This window comes from Symphalangus syndactylus, chromosome 23 (genome assembly GCF_028878055.3).
Source record: "Symphalangus syndactylus isolate Jambi chromosome 23, NHGRI_mSymSyn1-v2.1_pri, whole genome shotgun sequence".
Taxonomy (NCBI): domain Eukaryota; kingdom Metazoa; phylum Chordata; class Mammalia; order Primates; family Hylobatidae; genus Symphalangus; species Symphalangus syndactylus.
In genome coordinates, this window is record NC_072445.2 from 10,501,176 (window position 1) to 10,527,802 (window position 26,627).

Here is a 26,627-nt window from a genome sequence, read left to right on the forward strand (position 1 = left end):
AAGTGCTGGGATTATAGGAATGAGCCACTATGTCCAGCCCCATTTAATATCTTTACCCACTCTCCTTGATGAGCTCTCCAAACTTTATTTGCTTCCAGCAACCAGTGAACATTTTTAAGCAACACTATAAGTTAATGCTTGTTAGGTGCTTTGGGGAAGGTCTAAAGAATACAGATAAGGTTTCTGTCCTTTAGTCACTTAGAACCCATGGGTTAGAGATGATACAATTCCCAAGTGCTTTAGGACTACAGAAGAGAAAGAAATTAATTTGGGCTAACATAGACATAAGTATGGCTTCATAGAGAAAGCAAGAGTTGTGTTGAACCTATTTCATTTCAATAAAATTGGAAGACCATTGATTTTCAGCCTTGAACTCAAAGAGTCCAGTGGGAGAGAGACACACACTACAATTCAACATGTTAGACTAAGAATGAGGTTTGCACAGATGGGTGAGGAAGACATCCCAAACGAAGTAGGTGATATCTGAGTTAAGTCTTGAAGGATGAAGGATGACTAAGAATTAGCCTGGAGAAGATACAGACTGGGGAAGAGCCAGCTGAGAGAGTGCAAACAGGACATTCCGGGCAGAAGGATCAGGTGAGCAAAGGCTTGGGGGTGACAGACAGGGAGGTTTTATGCACAAACTCTAAGCAGTGCTGTTGTTGAAAGGGAAGGACATAGGAGACAAAGCTAATAGAGAAGGCACAAGAAGAGGCTTGAACTTTATCCAGTAGAGATAAAGGAGAGCTCCCCAAGGGGAGGTTTTTTAAACTCCCAATGCTCAGGCCTCTCTCCACTCCAATGAAATCAGGAGCCTTGGAGTTGGACCAAGCATCAGTATTTTTCTTTTTATTTTTCTTTTCTTTCTTTTTTTTTTTTTTTTTTTTGACAGTTTCACTGTGTCACCCAGCAATGGTGCTATCTCAGCACCACCACGCCCAGCTGATTTTTTTTTTTTTTAATTGAGACAGAGTCTTGCTCTGTTGCCCAGGCTGGAGTGCAGTGGCGCAATCGCCGCTCACTGCAAGCTCCGTCTCCCGGGTTCACGCCATTCTCCTGCCTCAGCCTCCCGAGTAGCTGGGACTACAGGCACCCGCCACCACGCCCAGCTAATTTTTTGTATTTTTAGTAGAGACGGGGTTTCACCGTGGTCTTGATCTCCTGACCTCGTGATCCGCCCGCCTTGGCCTCCCAAAGTGCTGGGATTACAAGCGTGAGCCACCGCGCCCAGCCTGATTTTTGTATTATTAGTAGAGATGGGGTTTCACCATGTTGGCCAGAGTGGTCTCAAACTCCTGACCTCAAGTGATCTGCCCACTTCGGCCTCCCGAAATGCTGGGATTACAGGCATGAGCCACTGTACCTGGCCAGTATTTTCTTTAAGCTCCACAGGTGGTTCCCATGTGCAGCCAAGTTTGAGGATTGATGGTTTAGAGTGGTTGAGTAACTTGACTAGGGTTTGAAAGACAGTGAATGTGAGTCAGGATTTAAACTCAAGTATGTCTGGCTGCAAGGCCCATGCACTTAACCTTAGCACGGAGCCTGAACTAAAGGAGTACTAATAGGGATGTAATAGTGGAAACAGATTATATATTTAAGAAACAGAATAGGCTGGCATTTAGCATTAGATAGAGAAAGGGAGGAAAAGGGAAACTCCCACTTTTCAGGCTTGGGGGATTGAAATGGCAAAGGCAGCAACAGCCTGTACAGAGAATGTGATGGAGAGAGGGCAGGTGTGGAAGGCAGAGGAGGCCAGTAGAAAAGGAAAGAAGAAAACTTGAGTTCATTTATAAATTTTAGGTACTGACTAGGCATGATGGCTCACACCTGTAATCCCAGCACTTCGGGAGGCCAAGGCAGGCAGATTGCCTGAGCTCAGGAGACCACTCTGGGCAACATGGCGGAACCCCATCTCTACCAAAAATACAAAAAATTAGCTGGGCATGGTGGTACACGCCTGTGGTCCCAGCTACTTGGGAAGCTGAGGTGGGAGGATTGCTTGAGCCCAGGTCAAGGCTACAGTGAGCTGAGATTGTGCCACTGCACTCCAGCCTGGGGGACAGAGAGAGAACCTGTCTCAAAATAAATAAATAAATTGTAGGTATCTTTATGACGTTTTAGCAAGCATTTGGATAACATTTGAAGCACAGAGGATGTAGAACTTAAGATTTAAGAGTCATTATTCATTCATTTATTCAATAACAATGTTGGCGAGAGGTTGTGATTGAGGGAGAGTTTATACGGGTGATGACAGGACCTCTGGATAAGACAGATGGTTAACAAGATAGGCAAAGGAACAAAAGTCCACAGAAATGACTGAGAAGAAATCAAAGAGGTAAAAAGGGAACCAGGAAAATGATGTCAGGAAAGGCATATTTCAAGTCTTGTTGAAAATTTACTTTTAAAATGTATTAATGGGCACTGTTACTTGGTTAACTACAGTATAAGAACACAGCCACAAGTCGCATAACTGTGTTTCAGTCAACCACGGATCACGTATACAATGGTGGTCTCATAAGATTACAATGAAGCTGAAAAATTCCTATCACCTAGTGACATCATCAACACATTACTTAGGTGTTTAGTGATGTTGATGTAAAAAAACCTACTGTGCCGCCAGTCACTCAAGCAATCCTCCCACCTCAGCCTCCTGAGTAGCTGGGACCACAGGTGCATGCCACCATGCCCAGCTAAATTTTGTATTTTTTGTAGAGATGGGGTCTTGCCATGTTGCCCACACTGGTCTCAAACTCCTGAGCTGAAACAATCCACCTGCCTTGGCCTTCCTAAGTGCTGAGATTACAGGTGTGCACCACCGTGCCCGGACTGTTATTTTAGAGTATACTCCTTCTACTTACTAAAAAAAAAACAAAAGGGGAGGGGGCGCTGGGCGCAGTGGCTCACACCTGTAATCCCAGCACTTTGGAAGGCCGATGGGTGGATCACAAGGCCAGGAGTTTGAGACCAGCCTTACCAACATGGTGAAACCCTGTCTCTATTAAAAATACAAAAATTAGCCGAGCTTGGTGGCGTGCACTTGTAATCCCAGCTACTAAGGAGGCTGAGGCAGAGAATTGCTTCAAACTGGGAGGCAGAGGTTGCAGTGAGCCAAGATTATGCCACTGGACTCCAGCCTGGGCGACAGAGCGAGACTCCGTCTCCAAAAAAAAAAATTAACAGAAAAACAAAAAAAACCAGCCTCAGGCAGGTCCTTCAGGAGGTATTCCAGAAGAAGGCATTGTTATTATAGGAGATGACAGCTTCATGCATATATTGCCCCCAAAGACCTTCCCACGGGACAAGATATGGAGTTAGAAAAGGGTGATATTGATGATCCTGACCCTGTGTAGGCCTAGGCTAATATATGTGTTTGTGTCTCAGTTTTTAACAAAAAGTTAACAAAATAAAACATAAAAAATTTTAATAAAAAAAATCTTATAAAGATATAAAGAAAATAATTTCGTACAGCTGTAGAATGTGTTTGTGTTTAAGCTGTGTTATTACAAAAGAGTTCAAAAGGTAAAAGTTTTAAAATAAAAATTACAGTAAGCTAAGGTTAATTTGTTATTGAAGAAAAACTTTTTTTTTTTATTTTGAGATGGAGTTTTGCTCTTGTTGCCCAGGCTGGAGTACAATGACGCGATCTCAGCTCACTGCAACCTTTGCCTCCCGGGTTCAAGCGATTCTCCTGCCTCAGCCTCCCAAGTAGCTTGGACTATAGGCACGTGCCACCACGCCTGGCTAACTTTTTGTAGTTTTTTAGTAGAGATGGGGTTTCACCATGTTAGCCAGGATGGTCTGAAGAAAAAATTTTAAAAGTAAATTTAGTGTAGCCTAAGTATAGTGTTTATAAAATCTACAGTAGTGTACAGTAATGTCCTAGGCTTTCACATTCACTCACCACTCACTCAGTGACTCGCTCAGAGAAACTTTCAGTCCTGCAGGCTCAATTTATGGTATAAAAGATAACCACTTTTTACTTTTTATACCATATTTTTACTCTAAATTTTCTATGTTTAGATACACAAACACCGTTGTCTTACAATTGCCTACAATATTCACTACAGTAACATGCCCTACAGGTTTGTAGCCTAGGAGCAATAGGCTATACCATCTAGCCTAGGTGTGTAGTAGGCTATACTATCTGGGTTTGTGTAAGTGCACTCTCTGATGTGCACACAATGATGAAATCACCTAACAATGGATTTCTCAGAACCTGTCCCCATCATTGACACATGATTAGTGTAATGATTTGAGTGTCTGTGTGATAATAATGATGATCCAGAATCCTAAAACACAACTTAAGGTACTTCTTTTAAAGATGCCAATCACTATCTGATTTGCCCACACTCCTTTCCAGGAGAATCTATCTTGTTGCCTGAGCAATCAGGTCCTTTCCTACATGTTCCCACCACAACCTCAGGCCAAAGTGGATTGGATCAGAGGTGGACACCTGACACAAGAACAAATAATCCATTGCCTGCCCAAGTACTCAGAACCTAGTCCCAAAAGGAACAGGGTCAGTCAGGTTCCTCTCTGCTCAATAGACTCAGGAGACTAAGGGAATGGGTGGCATTGGGATCACAAATACCACAGGACTGTGTTGGGGCCATGATGAGTTGAAGCCACTTGCAAATAAAAACTATGAAACAGAAGAAAACATTGAAAGGACAGGGGATGTTGGCTAATAAAGGAAAACTGAACAGGTAACCAGAAAGAAACCAAGACTCAAGAGGTCGGGCGCGGTGGCTCACGCCTGTAATCCCAGCACTTTGGGAGGCCAAGTTGGGTGGATCACGAGGTCAGGAGTTCGAGACCAGCCTGGCCAACATGGTGAAACCCCGTCTCTACTAAAAATACAAAAATTAGCTTGGTGTGGTGGCGCATGTCTGTAATCCTAGCTACTTGGGAGGCTGAGGCAGGAGAATCGCTTGAACCCAGGAGGCGGAGGTTGCAGTGGGCCGAGATCGCACCACTGTACTCTAGCCTGGGCGACAGAGTGAGACTCCATTTCAAAAAAAAAAAAGACTCAAGAAAGACTGGCCCCCAACGCCAGCCTGCCTCAGAACCGAAGCCCTCCAAGTTCAGTTCCTTTTCATAAGCATCCTCACCAGAAACCACATCTTTCTGGAGGTGACTGAAGTAGATTTCTCTACCTTGCAGCTAAACAAATAATCTTAAATATCTATATACATTATTTCCACTGTCCAGAGCTGTCGAAGGTACATAAAACTGTAGGAGTATATGTTGGTTATACATCAGCTTCAGCACAGACTCTGGAAGTGGAATTTAAAAATTAAGTTCATGATACTAGTAGGTTGTGTTTTTAGTTCTGGTCATTTACCACTCCTCATAACAGTTCAGTGTAAAACAGATTGAGAGCTGTGCAATACTCAATCTATAGATGACATTATTTGCTAGCTAAAGAGAGTTGATGCACCTGCCTTATAGACGTTTATACACTAAGATAGCTATGCCACCATATTGTAAGAAACATTGTAACAGGGAAGAAATCATTAGATCACAGCTCTAAACTAGTTATATATTGGAGGCAAAAAAAATTCCTTTAACAAGATTCAAAATGAATGAAAAAAGTAAAACTCTGTATTATTTTCCAAGTATTAAAATTTTAATATCTAGGAGAAAAAAGTTTTTCGTTTTATGTAATAACTGTTACTGAAAAGTTGTGGGAATATGTATACATCCACACACAATTCTCAAGACAAAATCATAGTCTAAATGGCCCAGTAAGGAATTTGGACAAACTTCATGGTTAATCTTTTTTTTTTTTTTTTTGAGATGGAGTCTCATGTTGCCCAGGCTGGACTTGAACTCCCGGGCTCAAGCAATCCTCCTGCCTCCATGTCCGAAGTGTGTGATAATAATGATGATTCAGAATCCTAAAACACAACTTAAGGTCCTTGTATTAAAGGTATAGCCTATTTAAAGGTATAGCCTATTGCTCCTAGATAGAGATTCTCCCTCCAGGAGAATCTATCCTGTTGCCTAAGCAATCAGGTTCCTTCCTACATGTTCCCACCACAACCCCAGGCCAAAGTGGATTGGATCAGAGGTGGACACCTGACCCAAGAACAAATAGCTGGGACTTCAACATGCACCGCTACCAAGCCCAGCTAGTTAATCTTTTTTTTTTTTTTTTTTTTTTTGAGACGGAATATTGAGTATTGCTCTGTTGCCCAGGCTGGAGTGCCTTGGCACGATCTTGGCTCACCGCAACCTCCACCTCCTGGGTTCAAGTGATTCTCCCGCCTCAGCCTCCCGAGTAGCTGGGATTACAGGAGCCTGCCACCAAGCCCAGCTAATTTTTGTATTTTTAGTAGAGACAGGGTTTCACTTTGTTAGCCAGGCTGGTTTCAAACTCTTGACCTCAGGTGTTCCGCCCGCCTCAGGCTCCCAAAGTGCTTGGATTATATGTGTGAGCCACCATGCCCAGCATTTCTTTTTTTTTTTTTTTTAAATACAGGGTCTCTCTCTATTGCCTCTCTCTGCTTCTCTCTGTTGCAGTGGCACAAGCACAGCTCACTGCAACCTCTTAGGCTCAAGCAATACTTCCACCTCAGCCTCCCAAGTAGCTAGGACTACAGGCATGTACCACCATGCCCAGCTAATTTTTTATTTTTTGTAGAGACAGTCTTACCATGTTGCCTAGGCTGGTCTGGAAATGCTGGCTCAAATGATCCTCCCTCATTAGCCTCTCAAAGTACTGAGATTACAGGAGTGAGCCACCATGCCTGGCGTTGGTTAATCTTTTCTCAAAAAAGAAAAAAAAAAAGTTTTTGTAGGCCAGGTGCTTTGCAGCATTTTGGGAGGCTGTGGGGGGAGGATCCCTTGAGCCCAGGAGTTCAGGACCAGCTTAGGCAACATAGGGAGAGCCTGTCTTTACCAAAAAAAAAAAAAAAAAAAATTGTTTTAATTAGCTGGGCATGATAGTGCCTGTAGTCCCAGCTACTTGGGAAGCTAAGGTGAGAGGATTGCTTGAGCCTGGGAGGTTGAGGCTGCAGTGACCCATGATCATGCCACTGCACCCCAGCCTGGGTGACAAAGACCCTGTTTAAAAAAAAAAAAAATACTTTGTAAAGGAAACAATCAGCCTCAACGTGTTGGAACTTTAAAAAATATTATTGTACTTTGAGAATCCTATGTAAAGACCTCCCATCACCTGTCCCTTGAGTTGCATTTAGGAAAGCTTTTAAGCAAACATGCTGTGAAGGTTTTATAAGTGCCTTTCCACTGCTAGGCATAATGTTAATATTTTATTTTCTCATATATTGGTCATCCATTTATACTCCTAATTTTGTTCACTAAAAATAGGGGTCTAGGGGCTTCTGGTTCAAGACTGAGCACAAGCATTGGCTTCTCCATCTCTCCTAATCTCCCCCAAGACCTCACCAAAATGAAAGTATGAAAAAGAACAAGGCTAGAACACTGAAGAGAATGGGAGGCAGGTCAACAACAGATGAGAGACCTATATGTGTTTCTGGAAGGCAGAAAGCAGATGAGACAAGATGCAGATAAACAAACCAGGAGAGAAAGCACAGAGAACCCACCACAGGGGCTCCTGATGCTTGGAAGCCCATCTACCCCACCAAGACACAGAGACTGGGAGAGGGAGATGCACCCTTAACTAGAAGTCTGATGGGGATCAACTGCACCACTTGGTGCCCCTAGCTCACTGTACCTAGCACAGAGTTCAGGCAAATAAAAAGAAAGAAAAAAGAATTCAGGCCAGGTAAGGTGGCTCAGGCCTATAATCCTAGCACCTTGGGAAGCTGAGGTGGGCAGATCACTTGAGGCCGGGAGTCCGAGGCCAGCCTGGGCAACATGGCGAAACCGCATCTCTAGAAAAAATACAAAAAATTAGCCAGGTGTGGTGGTGTGTGCCTGTAGTCTCAGATCTCAGGAGGCTGAGGTGGGAAGATCAACTTGAGCCTAGAAGTTTGAGGCTGCAGTGAGCCATAATTGTGCCACTGTACTGCAGCCTGGGTGACAGAGTAAGACCCTGTCTGGAAGGAAGGAAGGAAGGAAGGAAGGAAGGAAGGAAGGAAAGAAGGAAGGAAAGAGAAAGAAAAGAAAAGAAAAGAAAAAAGAGAAGAGAAGAAAAGAAAAGAAGAAAAAAGAAGGAAGAAAGGAAGGATGGGAGAAAGGAAGAAAGGAAGAAGGAAAGAAAGAGAGAGAGAGAAAGGAAGAAAGAGAAGAAAGAAAGAAAGAAAGAAAGAAAGAAAGAAAGAAAGAAAGAAAGAAAGAGAGAGAGAGAGAGAAAGAAAGAAAGAAAGAAAGAAAGAAAGAAAGAAAGAAAGAAAGAAAGAAAGAGGGAAGAAGGAAGGAAGGAAGGAAGGAAGGAAGGAAGGAAGGAAGGAAGGAAGGGTGGGGGGCTCAGTGGCTCATGCCTGTAATCCCAGCACTTTGGGAGGCTGAGGTGGGTGGATCTGTCTCTACTAAAAATACAAAATTAGCCTGGCGTGGTGGTGCATGCCTGTAATCTCAGCTACTTGGGAGGCTGAGGCAGAAGAATCGCTTGAATCTGGGAGGCGGAGGTTGTGGTGAGCCGAGATCGTGCCATTGCATGCCAGCCAGGGCAACAAGAGTGAAAAAAAAAAAAAGAAGAAGGAAGGAAGGAGGAGGAAGAAAGGAAGGGAGGAAGAGAGGAAGGGAGAAAGAAAGAGAAGGGAGAAGGGAGGGAAAGAGACAGAAAGAAAGAAAGGGAAGAAAAGAAAGGAAGAAATAAAAAGAAGAAAAGAAAGCAAGAAGAAAGAAAAAGAAAAGGAAGGAGGGAAGGAAGGAAGGAGAAAGAGAAGAAAAGAAGAAGAAGGAAGGAAGGGAGAAAAGAAGAAAGGAAGAAGGAAAGAAAGAAAGAAAGAGAAAGGAAGAAAGAGAAGAAAGAAAGAAAGAAAGAAAGAAAGAAAGGAAGAAAGAAGAAAGAAAGAAAGAAAGAGAAAGGAAGAAAGAAGAAAGAAAGAAAAAGAAAGAAAGAAAGAAAGAAAGAAAGAAAGAAAGAAAGAAAGAAAGAAAGAGAAAGAAAGAAAGAGAAAGAAAGAAAAAGAAAGAGAAGGAAAGAAAGAGAAAGAGAAAGGAAGGAAGGAAGGAAGGAAGGAAGGAAGGAAGGAAGGAAGGAAGGAAGGAAGGAAGGAAGAAAGAAAGAAAGAGTGGGGGGCTCTGTGGCTCATGCCTGTAATCCCAGCACTTTGGGGGGCCAAGGCGGGTGGCTCACCTGAGGTCGGGAGTTTGAGACCGGGAAAGAAGGAAGGAAGGAGAGAGAGAGAGAGAGAAAGGCCAGGTGCAGTGGCTCATGCCTGTAATCCCAGCACTTTGGGAGGCCGAGGCGGGTGGATCACCTGACATTGGGAGTTCGAGACCAGCCTGACCAACATGGAAAAACCCTGTCTCTACTACAAATACAAAATTAGCCTGGCATGGTGGTGTATGCCTGTAATCTCAGCTACTTGGGAGGCTGAGGCAGGAGAATCGCTTGAATCTGGGAGGCGGAGGTTGCGGTGAGCCGAGATCGCGCCATTGCACGCCAGCCAGGGCAACAAGAGTGAAAAAAAAAGGAAGGAAGGAAGAGGAAGAAAGGAAGGAAGGAAGAGAGGAAGAGAGAAAGAGAAGGGAGAATGGAGGGAAAGACAGAAAGAAAGAAAAGGAAAAGAAAGGAAGAAATAAAAAAGGAAGAAAAGAAAGCAAGAAGAAAGAAAAAGAAAAGGAAGAAGGGAAGGAAGGAGGGAAGGAAGGAAGGAAGGAAGGAAGGAAGGAAGGAAGGAAGGAAGGAAGGAATCCAGACCACTCTTCTTTAATGGAAGAGGTCAAACCCTGTGGTGAAAGCAGAAGCTTCTTGATGGATGTTGGCACCTCAAATTAAAGGTCTCTTTGTTCTGGCATTTGTGGGACATAGAGCCAGAAACTAACTCATCTCCCTAAAGCCCAGACAACTCAAAACCCTCCTATGCACCATTTGAGTCTCCATTCGGGAGAGTCCTGGAGAGGCACTCAGGCATAGTGGTAGAATTCTGAAGCCAGGAAGCTTGGATTCAAATATAAAATCTGCTACATATTAACTATGTAACCTGCCACAAGTTATCCATTCTCTCCATGCCTCAGTTTCTTCATTTGTAAAATGGCAATAGTAATGTATTAGTTCATTCATTCTAAGATCTTTAATACCTGCATAATCAGTATGTGTCTTATAATCTTATAATGGCATGTCATATTTCAACAGCATTATTTACCTTTTTAGTAGTAAACAAAATAATGGTTCATCTTACAATTGATGGAATATTGAACTTAATGAAATACCATGGCCGGGCACGTGGCTCAATGCCTGTAATCCCAGCATTTTGGGAGGCCGAGGCGGGCGGATCACCTGAGGTCAGGAGTTTGAGACCAGCCTGACCAACATAGTGAAACCCCTGTCTCTACTAAAAATACAAAAATTAGCTGGGCGTGGTGGCACACACCTGTAATCCCAGTTATTCGGGAGGCTGAGGCAGGAGAATTGCTTGAACCCAGGAGGTGGAGGTTGCAATGAGCCGAGATCTCTCACTTCAGCCTGGGCAACAAGAGTGAAACTCCGTCTCAAAAAAAAAAAAAGAAAAAAGAAAAAAGAAATACCATAGTAACTACCTCATAGAGCGGTTGTTGAGACGACTTAATGAGTTACACAGAACAGTGCCTAGAACACAGGTAAACACTATATAAATGTTAGTTATTACTACCCATCTGGGGGAACAGTTCTCACGTAACAGCAGAAAAAACCCACACTAGCTATCCAGTGTATCTTTCACTAAAATAACAAAGAATTACCTACAAGGTGGCTCATGCCTGTAACCCCAGCACTTTGGGAGGCCAAGGCAGGAGGATTACTTGAGGCCAAGATTTCAAAAGCAACCTGGGCAACATAGTGAGACCCCATCTCTACAAAATAAAAACAAACAAACAAAAAATTAGCCAGGCATGGTGATGTGTGTCTGTAGTCTCACCTACTCAGAGGCCGAGGTGAGAGGATCATTTGAGCCCAAGACGTTGAGGCTGCACTGAGCCAAGATCTTGCCACTGCTCTCCAGCCTGGGTAATAGAGTAAGACCTTGCCAAAAAAACAAATACCAGATAAACAAAACAGTAATCCTGAAGACAACACATAATTCAGTGAACAGAAAATAATGTTTTACAAATTCTAATGTATGTGTTTAGAGAGGTTTTTAAAAATAAGAATGGAGCCAGGCACGGTGGCTCATGCCTGTAGTCCCAGCACTTTGGGAGGCCAAGGCAGGTGGATCACCTGAGGTCAGGAGTTCAAGACCAGCCTGGCCAACATGGTGAAACCCTGTCTCTACTAAAAACACAAAAATTAGCCAGGCCTGGTGGCATGCACCTGTAATCCCAGATACTTGGGAGGCTGAGGCAGGAGAATCGCTTGAACCTGGGAGGTCAAGGTTGCAATGAGCCAAGATTGTGCCACTGCACTCCAGCCTGGGTGACAAAGTGAGACTCTGTCTTAAAAATAAAAACAAAAATAAAAAAAATAGGCTGGCAGCAGTGGCTCACGCCTGTAATCCCCGTACTTTGGGAGGCCAAGGTGGGCGGATCACGAGGTCAGGAGATCGAGACCATCCTGGCTAACATAGTGAAACCCCGTCTCTACTAAAGATACAAAAATTAGCTGGGTGTGGTGGTGGACGCCTGTAGTCCCAGCTACTCAGGAGGCTGAGGCAGGAGAATGGCATGAATCCAGGAGGTGGAGCTTGCAGTGAGCAGAGATCTCTCCACTGCACTCTAGCCTGGGTGACACAGTGAGACTCTGTCTCAAAAAAAAAAAAAAAAGAGAAAATCCTACCAAATTCTCAGGACAGCAAATGGGGAAATAAAAACTTCACCCTTTGAACATACTGAAATTTCCAAACACCAAGGATAAATAGAAGGAGACTCTTTAAAACCTTTGAGGAGAAACATGAATTCATTTGGCAACTGACTTCCCATCAACAACAATGGATACTAGAATATAGTGGGATAAATTTTTTAATGCCCTCAAAGATTTTACAAAATATTATTTTCAATCTAGAATTCTATGCCCAGCTAAACTGTCAATAATATGTGAGAGGAGGGGCCAGGCACAGTGGCTCATGCCTGTAATCCCAACAGTTTGGGAGGCTGATATGAGTGGACTGCTTGAGCCCAGGAGTTTGAGACCAGCCTGGGCAATATAGTGAGACTCCCATCTGTACAAAAAAATTTAAAAATTAGCCAGATGTGATGGTATGAGCCTGTAGTCCTTGATACTCAAGAGGCTGAGGCAGAAGTATAGGTTGAGCCCAGGAGTTCAAGGCTACAGTGAGCTAAGATCACGTCACTGCACTCAAGCCTGGGAAACGGTGAGATCTTGTCTCTAAAAAATAAAAATAAAAATAAAAAATATGGGAGTCTTTGCATTTGCACACATGCAAGGACTCAGGAATTTTTCTTCCATACACCATTTGTTAGGAAGTCTCTTGAGGAAGTATTCCAGTAAAACACAATAAATAGAGTAAGGCTAGTAAATAGAGTAAGACTAAATTAAGAAAGAAAAAGTCGCAAGATTTAACAACAGGTGGCTCCAACCCATGTGTAGGGAAGTCCCAGAATCTCAGTGGTGCAGTGTGCCTAGAGAGTAACCAGATTGGAGCAAGAGAACAACTCTCAAAGGGAAGTTCCCAGTGGAAAGGGAGACTTGGTGAAAGCGATTGTATGGTTTAGAACTTGGGGAAGTTTGAGGATGTAATAATTACAAATCACATGGAGGAGGGGAGGCAAGGAAATGAGAAAGTCCAGAAAACAATAAAAGATCATATAGGAAGCTTATGGTCCAAATATGAAGCAAATTAAAATGTGGCTTAAGTTTAAACTGAAGGGATTGTTTTATACTTCCTTCCAAAAAGATATTACTCTGTGTTAAAGGCAGTGCTTTATCTGTATAACTAGGCATAATTTTAGGTGATTTTTCTCAAGGTAAAGTCATTCCAGGACATAGAGTCTTCGCTGCTGATAGCCACCACCCCTAAGTCCCAGACTGTTAAAGGAATTTCAAGGAAGTATTTGAACATTATCTTTGGAATGTTGACGCAACGTGGAAAAAAAATGAGGTTGAAAGTACTGGAAGTCTTGGCCTCTCCACATTCTGGGCCATCTGCTGCCAGATTGGAAAATATATGTCTCCCTTTCTCAGAGACAAACCACCTCACCAGAGCTCAAGGCTTCATCTCAAACTCAAAGTGACCCTTCTTTCAGTTGGGGAAAGTGGTTTCTTTTATGAGGATTTTAGAGCATTAGCTAGTGCTTTAAATTCAATCGCTTTGAAGATGCAAATATTTCAAGTACAAAATCAATAGTTATGGCACCAACTCAAAGGGCATGCCCTTTCATAATCAAACTTATCATAGTTAAATGTTTAATTCTTAGCAATCTTTGGTCTGAATAATAATTTCAAAATAATTTGCTTAAATTTAGCAGGCCTACAAATCAATCTAAGGAAGGCTCAAAATCTCTTGCCAAGGACAAACTGATCCTTTAAAAAGAATTGCTGGTCAGGCACGGTGGCTCATGCTTGTAATCCCAGCATTTTGGGAGGCTGAGGCAGGTGGAATATCTGAGGTCAGGAGATCGAGACCATCCTGGCTAACACGGTGAAACCCCGTCTCTACTAAAAGTATAAAAAATTAGCCAGGCGTAGTGGCGGGCGCCTGTGGTCCCAGCTACTAGGGAGACTGAGGCAGGAGAATGGCGTGAACCCAGGAGGCGGAGGTTGCAGTGAGCTGAGATCGCGCCACTGCACTCCAGCCTGGGTGACAGAGCGAGACTCTGTCTCAAAAAAAAAAAAAAGTAATTTTGTTACTCTGGGAATGAGACTACACATAGGTTTATTGTTGTTGTTGTTGTTGTTGTTGTTTGTTTTTTAAGCTCCCCAGATGATTCTAACATGCACCCAGGGTTAAGAATCACGGATCTAGAAAACTGGAAAACATGACCAATTAAAGTATTTCACTGCTAGTAATGGAATGGTGGGATGGGGTGGAGGTAAAAAGGACAGGCTGGACACTGCTTTGTATTCATTCATTTATTCATTCATTCAACAAATAGAGGGCTTTCTATGTGCCAGGTGCTGGTCCAAGCCCCTTTTCACCATAAGCTCTCTGTACTAGTTGATTTGTTTCCATGAACCTGAGTTGCTTTGATTTAAAAAAAATTAATGCAACAAAAATACAGCATCATTATACAAATCCACACTTTTAAATACATTGGGCAACTAGTGAGAACCACTTCTGCTGAGTGGAAAGGCAGCCACCTACACAGAGTGATAGAGATTGAAAAAAAATCATCTTTCACCATGGGCAGCCAGGCTGCAAGCTGACTGGGAGAAGATAAAGGGAAGAGTGCCTGAGGGCACTGGAGAGTACCCACTCACTTCCACCGTTACACTCCCACTGAGCCACAGCTGCCAGCTGGGTTCAAAGTTCTCTGACAGTAATGGTCCCCAAAACTGCAGGATCCCATGACAGAGTAAAGAGTGACAGGGGGAAGATAGTGTGGGGCAGGGAGGGCCAGGGCATTAATTCACCTCAGCCAAGGGTAAGTCCCTAAGTCGGTGGCTTACGGCCTTCTGATCAAAATTGCAACCCTATTGCCTGTCACTTCAGTTTTCTATAAAATTGTATCTTAAAACATACATATACTCCTGAGATCCTCACTTCAAACCATTTTGAAATAACACCCTAATGATTAGTTGACAATCACCTGAAAAAAAGTGAGGATATCAATGAGGGTTGAGAGCTCATCCAGGAGAGAAGGTGCTCAGACAGGAATTAAATGGGAAGAGTGAACAAACTTCACCTACTTCCAAATGGGCTAGGCCTGCCTGTACCAATCAAAAGCATATTGATTCGTAACTATTAGTTTAACAGAATAACTAATCATAACTAATTATCACTTGAGAAATACAAACTCTAATATCTGCATCAGGAAAGTGAAATACAAGTTGGGTAAGTTTCAATAATGGACACTGGGAGAAATGAAGGAGCTACAAGGAAACCAACAAGCCTTGGGCAGCTCAGTGATCAGGGCAGTTAGGTAGGCAAAGGGGCAGAGGAGGAAGGAGACAGGAAGGAAAGCAGTGAGTGTGCCAAAAGCAAAAGGTGTATTTTGCATGTTGAAACTTGACATAATGATTATTTATATTTTGTGCCTGTCTAAACAACTAAATGATGAAATCCTTGAGGGCATGTATCGATTTCATAACTCTAAGACCTAGCTCAGTGCCCTATACATAGGAAGTACTCAACAGATATTTGTTGATTAGGTTAGGGTTGGATGAAAAAGGCTGGCTACTCTGTAGCTTTATCTAAAAACAGCACTACCTTTCCATTTGTCTTGAAGTCAGCTCTCCTTTCATTTAAAGTTGTAAAACAGCAACGATAATGCACATTCATATATTTAAAGCTTCCGGTTTAGAACCAGGCGAAATATTTGGCCTTTGATCAGCAATGGTCCCCAAATCTCCAAGACCCTACAACAGAGTCAAGAGTGGGAGGGAGAAGATAGTGTGCGCAGAGAGGGCCAGGGTCTCAATGCATTGATTCACCTCAGCCAAGAGTAAGCTCCTAAGTAGGTGGGTTTAGGGCTAGGCTTTTCACTGTACATCTTTTCATTTATTTATTTTTCTAAACAAGAAAATCTATTTTTTAAGCAAACACTTATGTAGCACTTACAATATGTCAGCCACTGTTGTAAAAGCCTGGAGATACTCACAATTGCTGGTGGGAGTTTAGATTGGTACAACCTGTGTAGGGAGCAATGTTACCTATCTATCTATCAATCAAATTTTACAAACAGAAATATGTTTAAGGTTATCTGTTGCAGCATTGGTTTCAATATTAAGTAATTGGAAACAGCCCAAGTGTAGGTCAATAGGGAACAGTTTAAATAAATTATGGTATATCCACACAATACTATGCCACTGTAAAAAACAATGAGGAAGTTATTTAAGCATTAATGCAGAAGGATCTCCAAATCATATTAAGTGACAAAGCAAGTAAGAATCATGTGCTTAATATGATACTTTTCATCCGAAAATAGGAACAAAAATCCATATTCACAATTGTCCATGTTTGCATAAAGAAATTCTGGAAAGATACCTGAGAATCTAAGAACAATAGTTCCCTAAGATAGGTAACTGGGGGAGTGAGAACTGAGCAGATGGGGGACAAGAATGAAAGAGAGAGTCTTGGCCGGGCGCGGCAGCTCATGCCTGTAATCCCAGCACTTTGGGAGGCCGAGGCGGGCGGATCACGAGGTCAGGAGATCGAGACCATCTTGGCTAACACAGTGAAACCCCATCTCTACTAAAAATACAAAAAATTAGCCGAGCGAGGTGGCGGGCGCCTGTAGTCCCAGCTACTCGGGAGGCTGAGGCAGGAGAATGGTGTGAACCCAGGAGGCGGAGCTTGCAGTGAGCCGAGATCGCACCACTGCACTCCAGCCTGGGCGACAGCGAGACTCTGTCTCAAAAAAAAAAAAAAAAAAAAAAAAAAAAAAAAAAAGAGTCTTCACTGTATGCCTTTTCATATTCTTTATTTTTCTAGTCAAGAAAATGTATTTTTTAAGCAAACATATAGCACTTACAACGTGCTACAAATTAAAATTGGTAAGTCACTTATTATTAATTCATAAATACTTATTCAAAATTTAAATTTAAAAGTATCTCAGGGCCAGGCACTGTGACTCACACCTGTAATCCCAGCAGTTTGGGAGTCCAAGGCGGGCGGATCACCTGAGGTCAGGAGTTCGAGAACAGACTGGCCAACATGATGAAACCCCATCTCTACTAAAAATACAAATAAATTAGCCAGGCATGGTGGTGTGTGCCTGTAATCTCAGCTACTGGGAAGGCTGAGGCAAGAGGATCGCTTGAACCCGGGAGGCGGAGGTTGCAGCAAGCCAAGATTGTGCCACTGCACTCCAGCTTGGGCAACAGATAGAGACTCCGTCTCAAAAAAAAAGTATCTCGGAAGTGTCATAATTGTATTGTGGTTATGCAGAAAAATATCCTTGTTCTTAGGATAAAGCAAATGGGGCAAAATTAAAAAACAACAACAACAACAAAAAAAGAAAACCAAGGCCAGGTGTGGCTGACGCCTGAAATCCCAACACTTTGGGAGGACAAGGCAGGATTACTTGAGCCCAGGAGTTAAGATGAGCGTGGGCAGCAAAGTGAGATGCTATCTCTACAAAAAAAAAAAAAAAAAAAATTAGCTGGGCCTGGTGATGCATACCTATGGTCCCAGCTACTTGGGAGGCTGAGGCAGGAAGACCACTTGAGCCCAGGAGTTCGAGGCTGCCATGAGCTATGATCACGCCACTGCACTTCAGACTGAGTGACTGAGTAAGACCCTGTCTCAAAAAAAGCAAAGCGAAACAAAACTGATTAATCTGTGGGAAGGGTTTATGAATAACCATAGAGTTAATTTTGCCACTTTTCTCTAGATTTAAAATTTTCCAAGGCAAATATTAGGGGAGAAAAAGTATCTCAGGAAAGTTCTTAAAACTTAAATAGAACTTTTTAGTTTCTACAAACTTTTAAAAATATTTTAAAGAGTGTGTTTTGCTACATTGCCCAGGCTGATCTCAAACTCCTGGGCTCAAGCAATCCTCCCATCTCAGCCTCTGGAGTAGCTGGGATTACAGAGGCAAACCACTGCACTAGCTTAGTTTCTACAAACTCTTTAGACTGGTTTTCAAAGCCCTTGGAATGTATTTCAACTGATTGGTCCAACCTCCTTACTCTTCTTTTAGAACCTTATGCTCTAACTAAATTGTTTGTATCTTTATCTGACCAAATCTTACCTCAATGATTTTTGAAAATTACTTTCTCTAAGATGCCTTTTTTGAGTCTTCCAAAATCATGTGATATCTCACTACTTTGTCTACAGCACTTTTAGTTCTATTGGGATATATCATATCCTACGATTTGTTACAGTCATTGTATATTTTTCTTATACAAAACAACAGAGATAATGAATATTAGACTGTATATTAATATGTATTGTATATTAAATGTATAATGATATGTATATTAGATATGTATACTTACCTATTGAATAACACTGTCTTTAACAATCATTGTAGGTTACAACCAGGCACTCCCTAAGAACTTGGAATTAAGAGAACAAATGTCTTCTGAGAACTAAGGGGCAAGATTAATGTATGTATAGTGGAAATGGGTGAGATGGGCAGTAATTGGAAGGGGAGAGGCTCCCAGTTCTCCCTTGCACAAGCTGCTCCCTCTGTCTGCAACCTCCATCCCCCTTAACCCCTTCAGGTCTCATGTCAGGGGTTGCATCTTGAGGGAAGCCTTCTCTGATCTCCCTGCTAGGTCAAATCCCCCATTATGGCATCTAGACCTCTCCTTAGCACTTATCACATTATATTTAACATTGATATGTGCAATTAACTACTGTCTGCTTCCTTTACCAGACCATATGCTCCATGGCTGAAGGAACTGGTACTGTTTTTATTTATCACTGTCATCTCAGTAACTAGCACAGTGCCTGGAATATAGTAGGTCCTAGAATTTCTGGAATGAATGAACGAATTAAAAAGAAAATGTATATCTAGAGGAGGAAGGGTTGGTGAGGCTTCGAGGCAAAAAATTAAAAAAAGCAAAAGTAAGCAAAGTATCCAAGCACTCTTAAACAGAAAAATAAGTTAAACTGAACTCTCTACTGAATTCTACAATTATATTTCCCATTTATACTACTTACACACACATGCACACACATTTATTTATTTAGCCCTTTCCCATCAGTAATGATTACACTTCTGTCCCTTGTCAAATCACTCCATTCCCGCACAGCAATGGTCGCAAGGCCTCCTTTTGCTTTTACTCATCTTTGTTTCCTCAGGAGTTTCTAATTTCCCTTAAATGATGTGTATCAGGATGGTTGCTCCGGACTTCCCACGACCCTCAACTCTTCTAAGAAAAAGTGGCTTTGAATTCCCCATATGCAAAAATTATGTATTTCCCCCGAAGAGTTATGTTCGTATGTGTACGGCGCCCCCAAAGAGATAAATCTTGGCTTCAGCGAGTCACATTCCTGCCTTGTGATTTCCATTTTCACTCTGTCTGCGTCACAGCCCCGGACAGAAGCCACTGAGGGGAGAGGTGACCTCCTCAATCTCCTGCTTCCTCAGTAAGAGTTTTCCTCTGGACAGTACTTAGGCATTGTCTCAGGCTCCCCGCCAGAGGGCGCCGCCAGGTCCTCGGCACCACCTCGCGCACTTACCTGGGCGCGCGACCCGCGCAACCAGTGAGACCCCCGCTCCCGCCCTAGGCTTTCTGCGGCGGAAAAAGCGCGCGCGCGGACGAGCAGGTTAGGCGATAGAGGTCACGTGGGCCAGCTGTGGCCAATGGGGAGCGCACATGGCGGCGCGGCCGGCGGCGGCGCGCGCGTAGCTCGCCTCGGGCTACTGGCGGGAGCGGGAGTTAGGGAGGCCGCGTGCCCGAGTTACACACACCAGCGTTATTTATTCTATTAGTCCTCGGTTACACTGTCTGGCGTTCTCGACGCCGTAATAACAAGTTCGTGCCCCCTCACACCGCCCCCTCATTCCGCACATCCCTCATTTCTTCAATGGTATCATAAAGATGAAGGGGAGAAACGCGCTGCTGCCTGAACAGAAAGGCAACCTAGGCGTCCTGGGCCAGAAGTGGGAGGACATGAGAGACACCACTTTATTGGAAGATCCCTGGTTTCTAATTGTTTGGCAGGCATTGAAAGCACATTGGTGGCCCACCAGACTACCAGTCAGTAATGAGATTTGACATATAACTCGCGTATGGTAAAACGGGAGTTCTAGGCATGAAAACAGTCATGTACGTTAGTTAGTGGGTTGTTAACTCTAAATCAAGGGCAGCAGCGTTAGTAACTTCACCTGCCTCTCCTTTTGAAGTGAAACTGTAATTAGGAAAGCATTTGAGGCAAAAGTAGCAAGGCCCACGGAACACCTCGGAAGACAGCGATCAGCTTCACAAGGAATCTGAGGATCAGGAGGTAGAGTGTGACAACATACTGGAAAGGGTTTACAATAAAACAAAATCTTAGAATAGTGACGACGATTGCACAACGTTGTGAGTATACTAAAACCCTCTGTATCGTACATTTTAAAAGGGTGAACTTTATGTTAAGTGAATTACGTCTCTTAAAAGAAAATACAAGTTCCTAGAAGGTGTTCATAGGTGACACAATCTCAGACTTTGGGGAATAATTGTTGTTGACAACGGAATTAACAAATGAAGATTCAGGCCGAGCGCGGTGGCTCACGCCTGTAATCCCAGCACTTTGGGAGGCCGAGGCGGGCAGATCACGAGGTCAGGAGATCGACACCATCCTGGCTAACACGGTGAAACCCCGTCTCTACTAAAAATACAAAAATGAGCCGGGCGTGGTGGCGGGCGCCTGTAGTCCCAGCTACTCGGGAGACTGAGGCAGGAGAATGGCGTGAACCCGGGAGACGGAGCTACAGTGAGCCGAGATCACGCCACTGCACTCCAGCCTGGGTGACAGTGCGAGACTCCGTCTCAAAAAAAACAAAAACAAATGAAGATTCAAAATTTCAGTCAATTCAGTGCTTTCTAAAAAATGGATACCAGGCCGGGCACGGTGTCTCACACCTGTAATGCCAGTACTTTGGGAGGCTGAGGTGGGCGGATCACTTGAGGTCAGGAGTCCAGCCTGGCCAACATGGTGAAACCCCCGGCTCTACTAAAAATACAAAAATTAGCCGGGCGTGCAGTGAACCGAGACTGTACCACTGCACTCCAACCTGGGCAGCAAAGTGAGACTCTATCTCGAAAAAAGAAAAATCTGGTGTGGTGGCAAGCAGCTATCAGGATGCTTGAAATTTCCCTTTCTCAGGTGGCATGTAATTCTTTTAAAATTAGATATTAGGTTGAAATTAATGCTCATAATCCCTCTCAGGTATCTAGCATATTTTTTATCTAAAAGCCTAAAACCTCATAAATTTACCTAACACTGTCCTTTAATGCTCTTCAAAACATAAAACTTTAATTTTAGCATTCTGGGACATTTAGGAATCACACATTTTTGCAAAGCAAAATTTCACATGTATCTTTCCTTCATGTTCTCTCCTCTAGTGGCAAAATCAAGAAGAAATCTAATCTGAATGTTCCCTACCTTAACAATACTGACACTGTCAGGTCCAATTTAAAGACTAATTTTTATTAAAAGATAAATTTGATCTATTTTAGCCCATTTGGGATTACCTTCATTGGTCATCACAGCAATGATTCAGGGCTAATAGACACTAAAGAGATTTAGTACCGTGAAGCAAAGTCACTTTTAGATTTTTGCCACCTAAGAACTGGGATGAATAGATTTTCTTATAGTTCATATTTAAATAACATATTTAATGTAGGTCGGGCACGGTGGCTCACGCCTGTAAATCTAGCACTTTGGGAGGCCTATGAGGGGGGATCAGTTGAGGTCAGGGGTTTGAGACCAGCCTGGCCAACATGGTGAAACGCCCTCTCTACTAAAAATATTTTAAAAATTAGCCCGGCGTGGTGGTGGGCGCCTGCAATCCCAGCTAGTCAGGAGGCTGAGGCAGCAGAATCGCTTAAACCCGGGAGCCAGAGGTTGCAGAGAGCTGAGATCACACCACTGCACTTCAGCCTGGGTGACAGAGCGAGACTATGTCTCAAAAAAATAAAAAATAAAAAATATATATATATTTAATGTCCAATGTTATGGTCTTAATATCAAGAAAAACACATGCTAAGTAAACTATTTATCTTAGTTTAATCCAAATATCTTACCTGGGTTCCTTGACATGGCTGGAACTGGCTGGGAGCTGACAAGTTGGGTCATGTATGCCTTCTGAAAACTGTATTTTACCCACAGTGATTTGCAACAATGTGTTACTTTGGGAGATGGATTGAGAACTTCTTTAGTTTCATAAACAATGCCATCATGTTTTTTCTTCATGTTTTTTCCCTGTTGAAAAACATATTTTCAGAGGCTTTCCCCCATTTCTCAGTAAATATCTGGTATTTTAGATAAATATTAATGTTTTAACAATATCAGCAGCATTTATTCCACATGTAAGAGAGTTATGGATTGGGGTAGAAGGTGGACCAGAGTGATCCCTAAGGTCTTTTTCGATTTAGTTAAACATCTTTCTAGGCTGCCACATCCTTATCACCTATTACACCGGCCTGCATCCTTGTTAGTCTTTCTTCTCTCTCTCTCTTTTTTTTTTTTTTTTTTTTTTTGAGACGGAGTTTCACTCTTGTTGCCCAGGCTGGAGTGCCATGGTGCCATCTCGGCTCACCACAACCTCCGCCTTCTGGGTTCAAGCAATTATCCTGCCTCAGCCTCCTGAGTAGCTGGGATTACAGGCATGCGCCACCACACCTGGCTAATTTTGTATTTTTAGTAGAAACAGGGTTTCACCATGTTGGCCAGGCTGGTCTCAAACTCCTGACCTCAGGTGATCCGCCTGCCTCAGCCTCCCAAAGTGTTGGGATTGCAGGCGTGAGCCACAGCACCTGGCCTCTTCTCTTTTCAAGAGCCACATTCCATCAGGGGAAGTGTATAAGTTGGTACACTGAGAAAAAGAGAGACAAATTGGTATAGCCAAAATAAAGTAGATCAAAACCTAGAGAGGTGGAGAGGGGTGGAGATGGAATACAACACACTCTGTCCTATTTCCTCGTGTGTGTGTGTTTCCTCCCCAAAACAATTCTCATAGTCCTCTTTAATCCTTCATACGCACACATTCCGTCTCTGCAGACACTAATATGAAGATTACTCTTCCACCCCCTTTCCCTTTTCACCTCCAACATTGTAGAATCAATCCAAATGAGATGAAGAACTGCATTAGGACTTTTTTTTTTCTTTTTTTTTGAGACAGAGTCTTGCTCTGTCGCCCAGGCTGGAGTGCAGATCTCAGCTCACTGCAACCTCTGCCTCCTGGGTTCAAGCGATTCTCCTGCCTCACCCTCCCAAGTAGCTGGGACTACAGGCACGTGCCACCACGCCCAGCTAATTTTTATATTTTTAGTAGAGACGGGGTTTCACCATATTGGCCAGGCTGGTCTTGAACTCCTGACCTCGTGATCTGCCCTCCTCAGCCTCCCAAAGTGCTGGGATTACAGGCGTGAGCCACCATGCCCGGCTGCATTATGACTTGTTGTCTTCTTGGGCATTTAATTATCTTGACTTGAAGGGTGGCCACAGAGTTCAAAACTTTCTATTCTACCTCCTAAATCTACCTTCTATTCTAACTTCTAAATCTAAGTTACTGGAAAGGGAAAGAACGGCTAAGACCACAATAAGCTGCTAAGATAATAGAGGTGGACTTCAGGAGCCTTACATCGGTGCTGTCTAATAAAAATAAGTGAACCACATACATGATTTTAAGTTTTCTAGTAGCTACATTTAATAAGTAAAAAGAAATGAGTGAAATTAATTTTAATGATATGTTTTATTTAATCTAATATATCCCCAAATAAATCTAAAGATTGTCATTTCAACATGTAATCAAGATAAAAAATTATTAATGAAATATTTTACATTCTTATTAATTTAAGTCAAGTCTTCAAAATCTGATATGCATTTTGCACTTACAGCACATCTCAATTCAGACTAGCCATATTTTGGGTGCTCAGTAGCCACATGCAGCCAGTGGCTACTGTACTGTACTTTACTGGACGGCCAGCCATACAAACCAAGGGGAGAAAGATTGTCAAATAGAACTGTGACTCATAGTTTTTCAAATGTACCATATTTTCCAGTGTAGACTGCTACCTCAATATATTGCTTAAGTTTGTAATTCAGGCCAGACTAGGGGATACGGAGCTGAGAAATGAGGTGTTGTGGGTTTCTGGGCATTTTTAGTGCCTTGGGCAGCCTGGCATTTTAACTGGATTCATTAGGCAAACTTCTGACCCTAATTTGATTTGTCAGGTAAGACATGCTGTTCAGCTCATGTGTCAGAGCCAGATCAGCCCTGGATGAACTGATAAAAGTATTAAAATTCCTGGCCAGGCGCGGTGGCTCACGCCTGTAATTCAGCACTTTGGGAGGCTGAGGCAGGCAGATCATGAGGTCAGAAGATCAAGACCATCCTGGCTTACACGGTGAAACCCCGTCTCTACTAAAAATTCAAAAAATTAGCCAGGCGTGATGGCACGCACCTGTAGTCCCAGCTACTCGGGAGGCTGAGGCAGGAGACTGGCTTGAACCCTAGAGGTGGAGGTTGCAGTGAGCCGAGATCGCGACAGAGCGAGACAAAAAAAAAAAAAAAAGACAACAACTATTCCTAAATGAGCAAAGTTGATAATCAAGATGGAGCTACCAGGCGAGTTTCTTACCTGAAAGAGCTGGCCAGCTGACAGCTTTACCTATCAGCCCATTGTGAAACTGTCATTTTGTACTAGTCATTCATGTGACATTGCTAGACAACTGAGAATAAAATATCTAACCACAGCCTTTTAAATTAAACTATCAAGAATGTTGGATTTTATTTTTCCCAAGTAGGTTTTTATTATAATTTCCCCCAAACAATACTGCAAGATGTTAATAGGTATTCATTGAAAATAATTAATGCTAATTATATTTTTCATCTAAAACTTTTTTTTTTTGAGACAGAGTCTCTCGCTGTATCACCCAGGCTGTAGTGCAGTGGTGCCACCAAGCCCAGCTAATTTCTGTATTTTTAGTAGAGATGGGGTTTCACCAAGTTGGCCAGGCTGGTCTCGGACTCCCAGCCTCAGGTGATCCACCCTCCTCGGCCTCCCAAAGTGTTGGGATTACACGCATGAGCCACCGTGCACAGCCTAAAACTTCTTTTAAAATATATGTCAGGACCAGAAGCGGTGTGGCTTATGCCTGGTATCCCAGTACTTTGGGAGGCTGAAGTGGGCTGATAGCTTGAGCTCAGGAGTCTGAGAACAGCCTGGGCAACATGGTGAAATCTGGTCTCTACAAAAAAATACACAAATTAGCCTAGTGGTGGTGCACACCTGTAATCCCAGCTACTCGGGAAGCTGAGGTGGGAGAATCACTTGAGTCCAGAAAATTGAGGCTGCAATGAGCCATGTTTATACCACTGTATTCCAGCCTGGGGTACAAAGTGAGACCCTGTCTCAAAAAAAACAAAAAAAAAAGAAAAGAAAAAGAAAAAATATATACATATATACGTATACATATGCCTGAAAAACACTATGCTCTTTTATGTAACTGTTCATATAACTGGATACTTACCAGGCCAGGCGCAGTGGCTCACCCTTGTAAACCCAGCACTTTGGGAGGCAGAGGCAGGTGGATCAATTGAGGTCAGGAGTTCTAGACCAGCCTGGCCAACATGGTGAAACCCCATCTCTACTAAAAATACAAAAACTAGCTGGGCATGGTGGTTCATGCCTGTAATCTCAGCTACTCAGGAGGCTGAGGCAGGAGAACAGCTTGAGCCTGGGAGGCAGAGGTTGCAGTGAGCCAAGACGGCACCACTGCACTCCAATCTGGGCAACAGAGTGAGACCCTGTCTCAAAAAAAAAAAAAAAATTGCATAATTACCCTTAAGAAATGTTGGCCCTACCTGAAAATATTATATAACCAGGAAATCTCAGAATTCATGAAAGCATGGGAATATATCTGCCCATGCTTCAGCAACCATTTAGTTGATATATGTTGTCTATTTAATAATTACTGGTTTATGTTAGGTATCTTGTCTTATTATTATTTTCTTTTTCTTCACTTTTCTTTTTTCCTTTTTTCTTTTTTTTGAGACGGAGTTTCACTCCTTTTGCCCAGGCTGATGTGCAATGGTGCAATCTCGGCTCACTGCAACCTCTGCCTCCCAGGTTCAAGCGATTCTCCTGCCTCAGCCTCCTGTGTAGCTGGGATTACAGGGGCACACCACCATGCCTGGCTAATTTTTTATTTTTAGTAGAGCTGGGGTTTCACTATGTTGGCCAGGCTGGTCTCGAACTCCTGACCTCAAGTGATCCACCCACCTTGGCCTCCCAAAGGGCTGGGATTACAGGCGTGAGCCACTATGCTGGGCTAAGTCTTATTATTTTGATATATATTTACGAAAGTTTTTACTTAATAAAATATTTTATCTTCTTTGTGGGTTGTTCTGATATAAAGCTTAAAATACATTAGAAGTAGAGCTTTTGGCCAGGCACAGTGGCTCACGCCTGTAACCCCAGCACTTTGGGAGGCCGAGGAGGGTGGATCACTTGAGATCAGGAGCTCGAGACTAGCCTGGCCAACATGGCAAAACCTTGTCTCTACTAAAAATACAAAAATTAGCCAGGCGTAGTGGCGCATGACTGTAGTCCCAGCTACTTGGGAGGCTGAGGCAGGAAAATCGCCTGAACCCGGGAAGCAGAGGTTGCAGTTGGGTGAGATAGCACCAATGTACTACAGCTTGGGTGACAGAGCAACACTCCATCTCAAAAAAAAAAAAAAGTAAATCTCTTATCATTTCTTTTGTCAATTAATTATTAATTCATCTATGGGTTCACATTTTGCTGTCTATGTGTTGTAGGTTAAATAACAGCT

General features: G+C 43.0%; 1 protein-coding gene across 2 annotated transcripts in view; it reads right to left on the reverse strand.

The window, feature by feature from the left end:
• Nucleotides 1-22,049, reverse strand: part of PXT1 (peroxisomal testis enriched protein 1) — a 32,808-nt gene extending 10,759 nt beyond the window's left edge. The window contains exon 1 of one of the 2 annotated variants that reach the window (XR_008654188.2): nucleotides 19,320-19,419. Coding sequence is in view for 1 of the 2 variants with exons in the window: in XM_055263244.2 (XP_055119219.1) it covers nucleotides 21,872-22,040 (169 nt within the window). In the remaining variant the exon portion in view is untranslated. Of the gene's footprint in view, nucleotides 1-19,319; nucleotides 19,420-21,871 lie in introns of those variants that run through there. The other variant, XM_055263244.2, reaches the window with a different exon arrangement.
• Nucleotides 22,050-26,627: the final 4,578 nt, after the last annotated feature.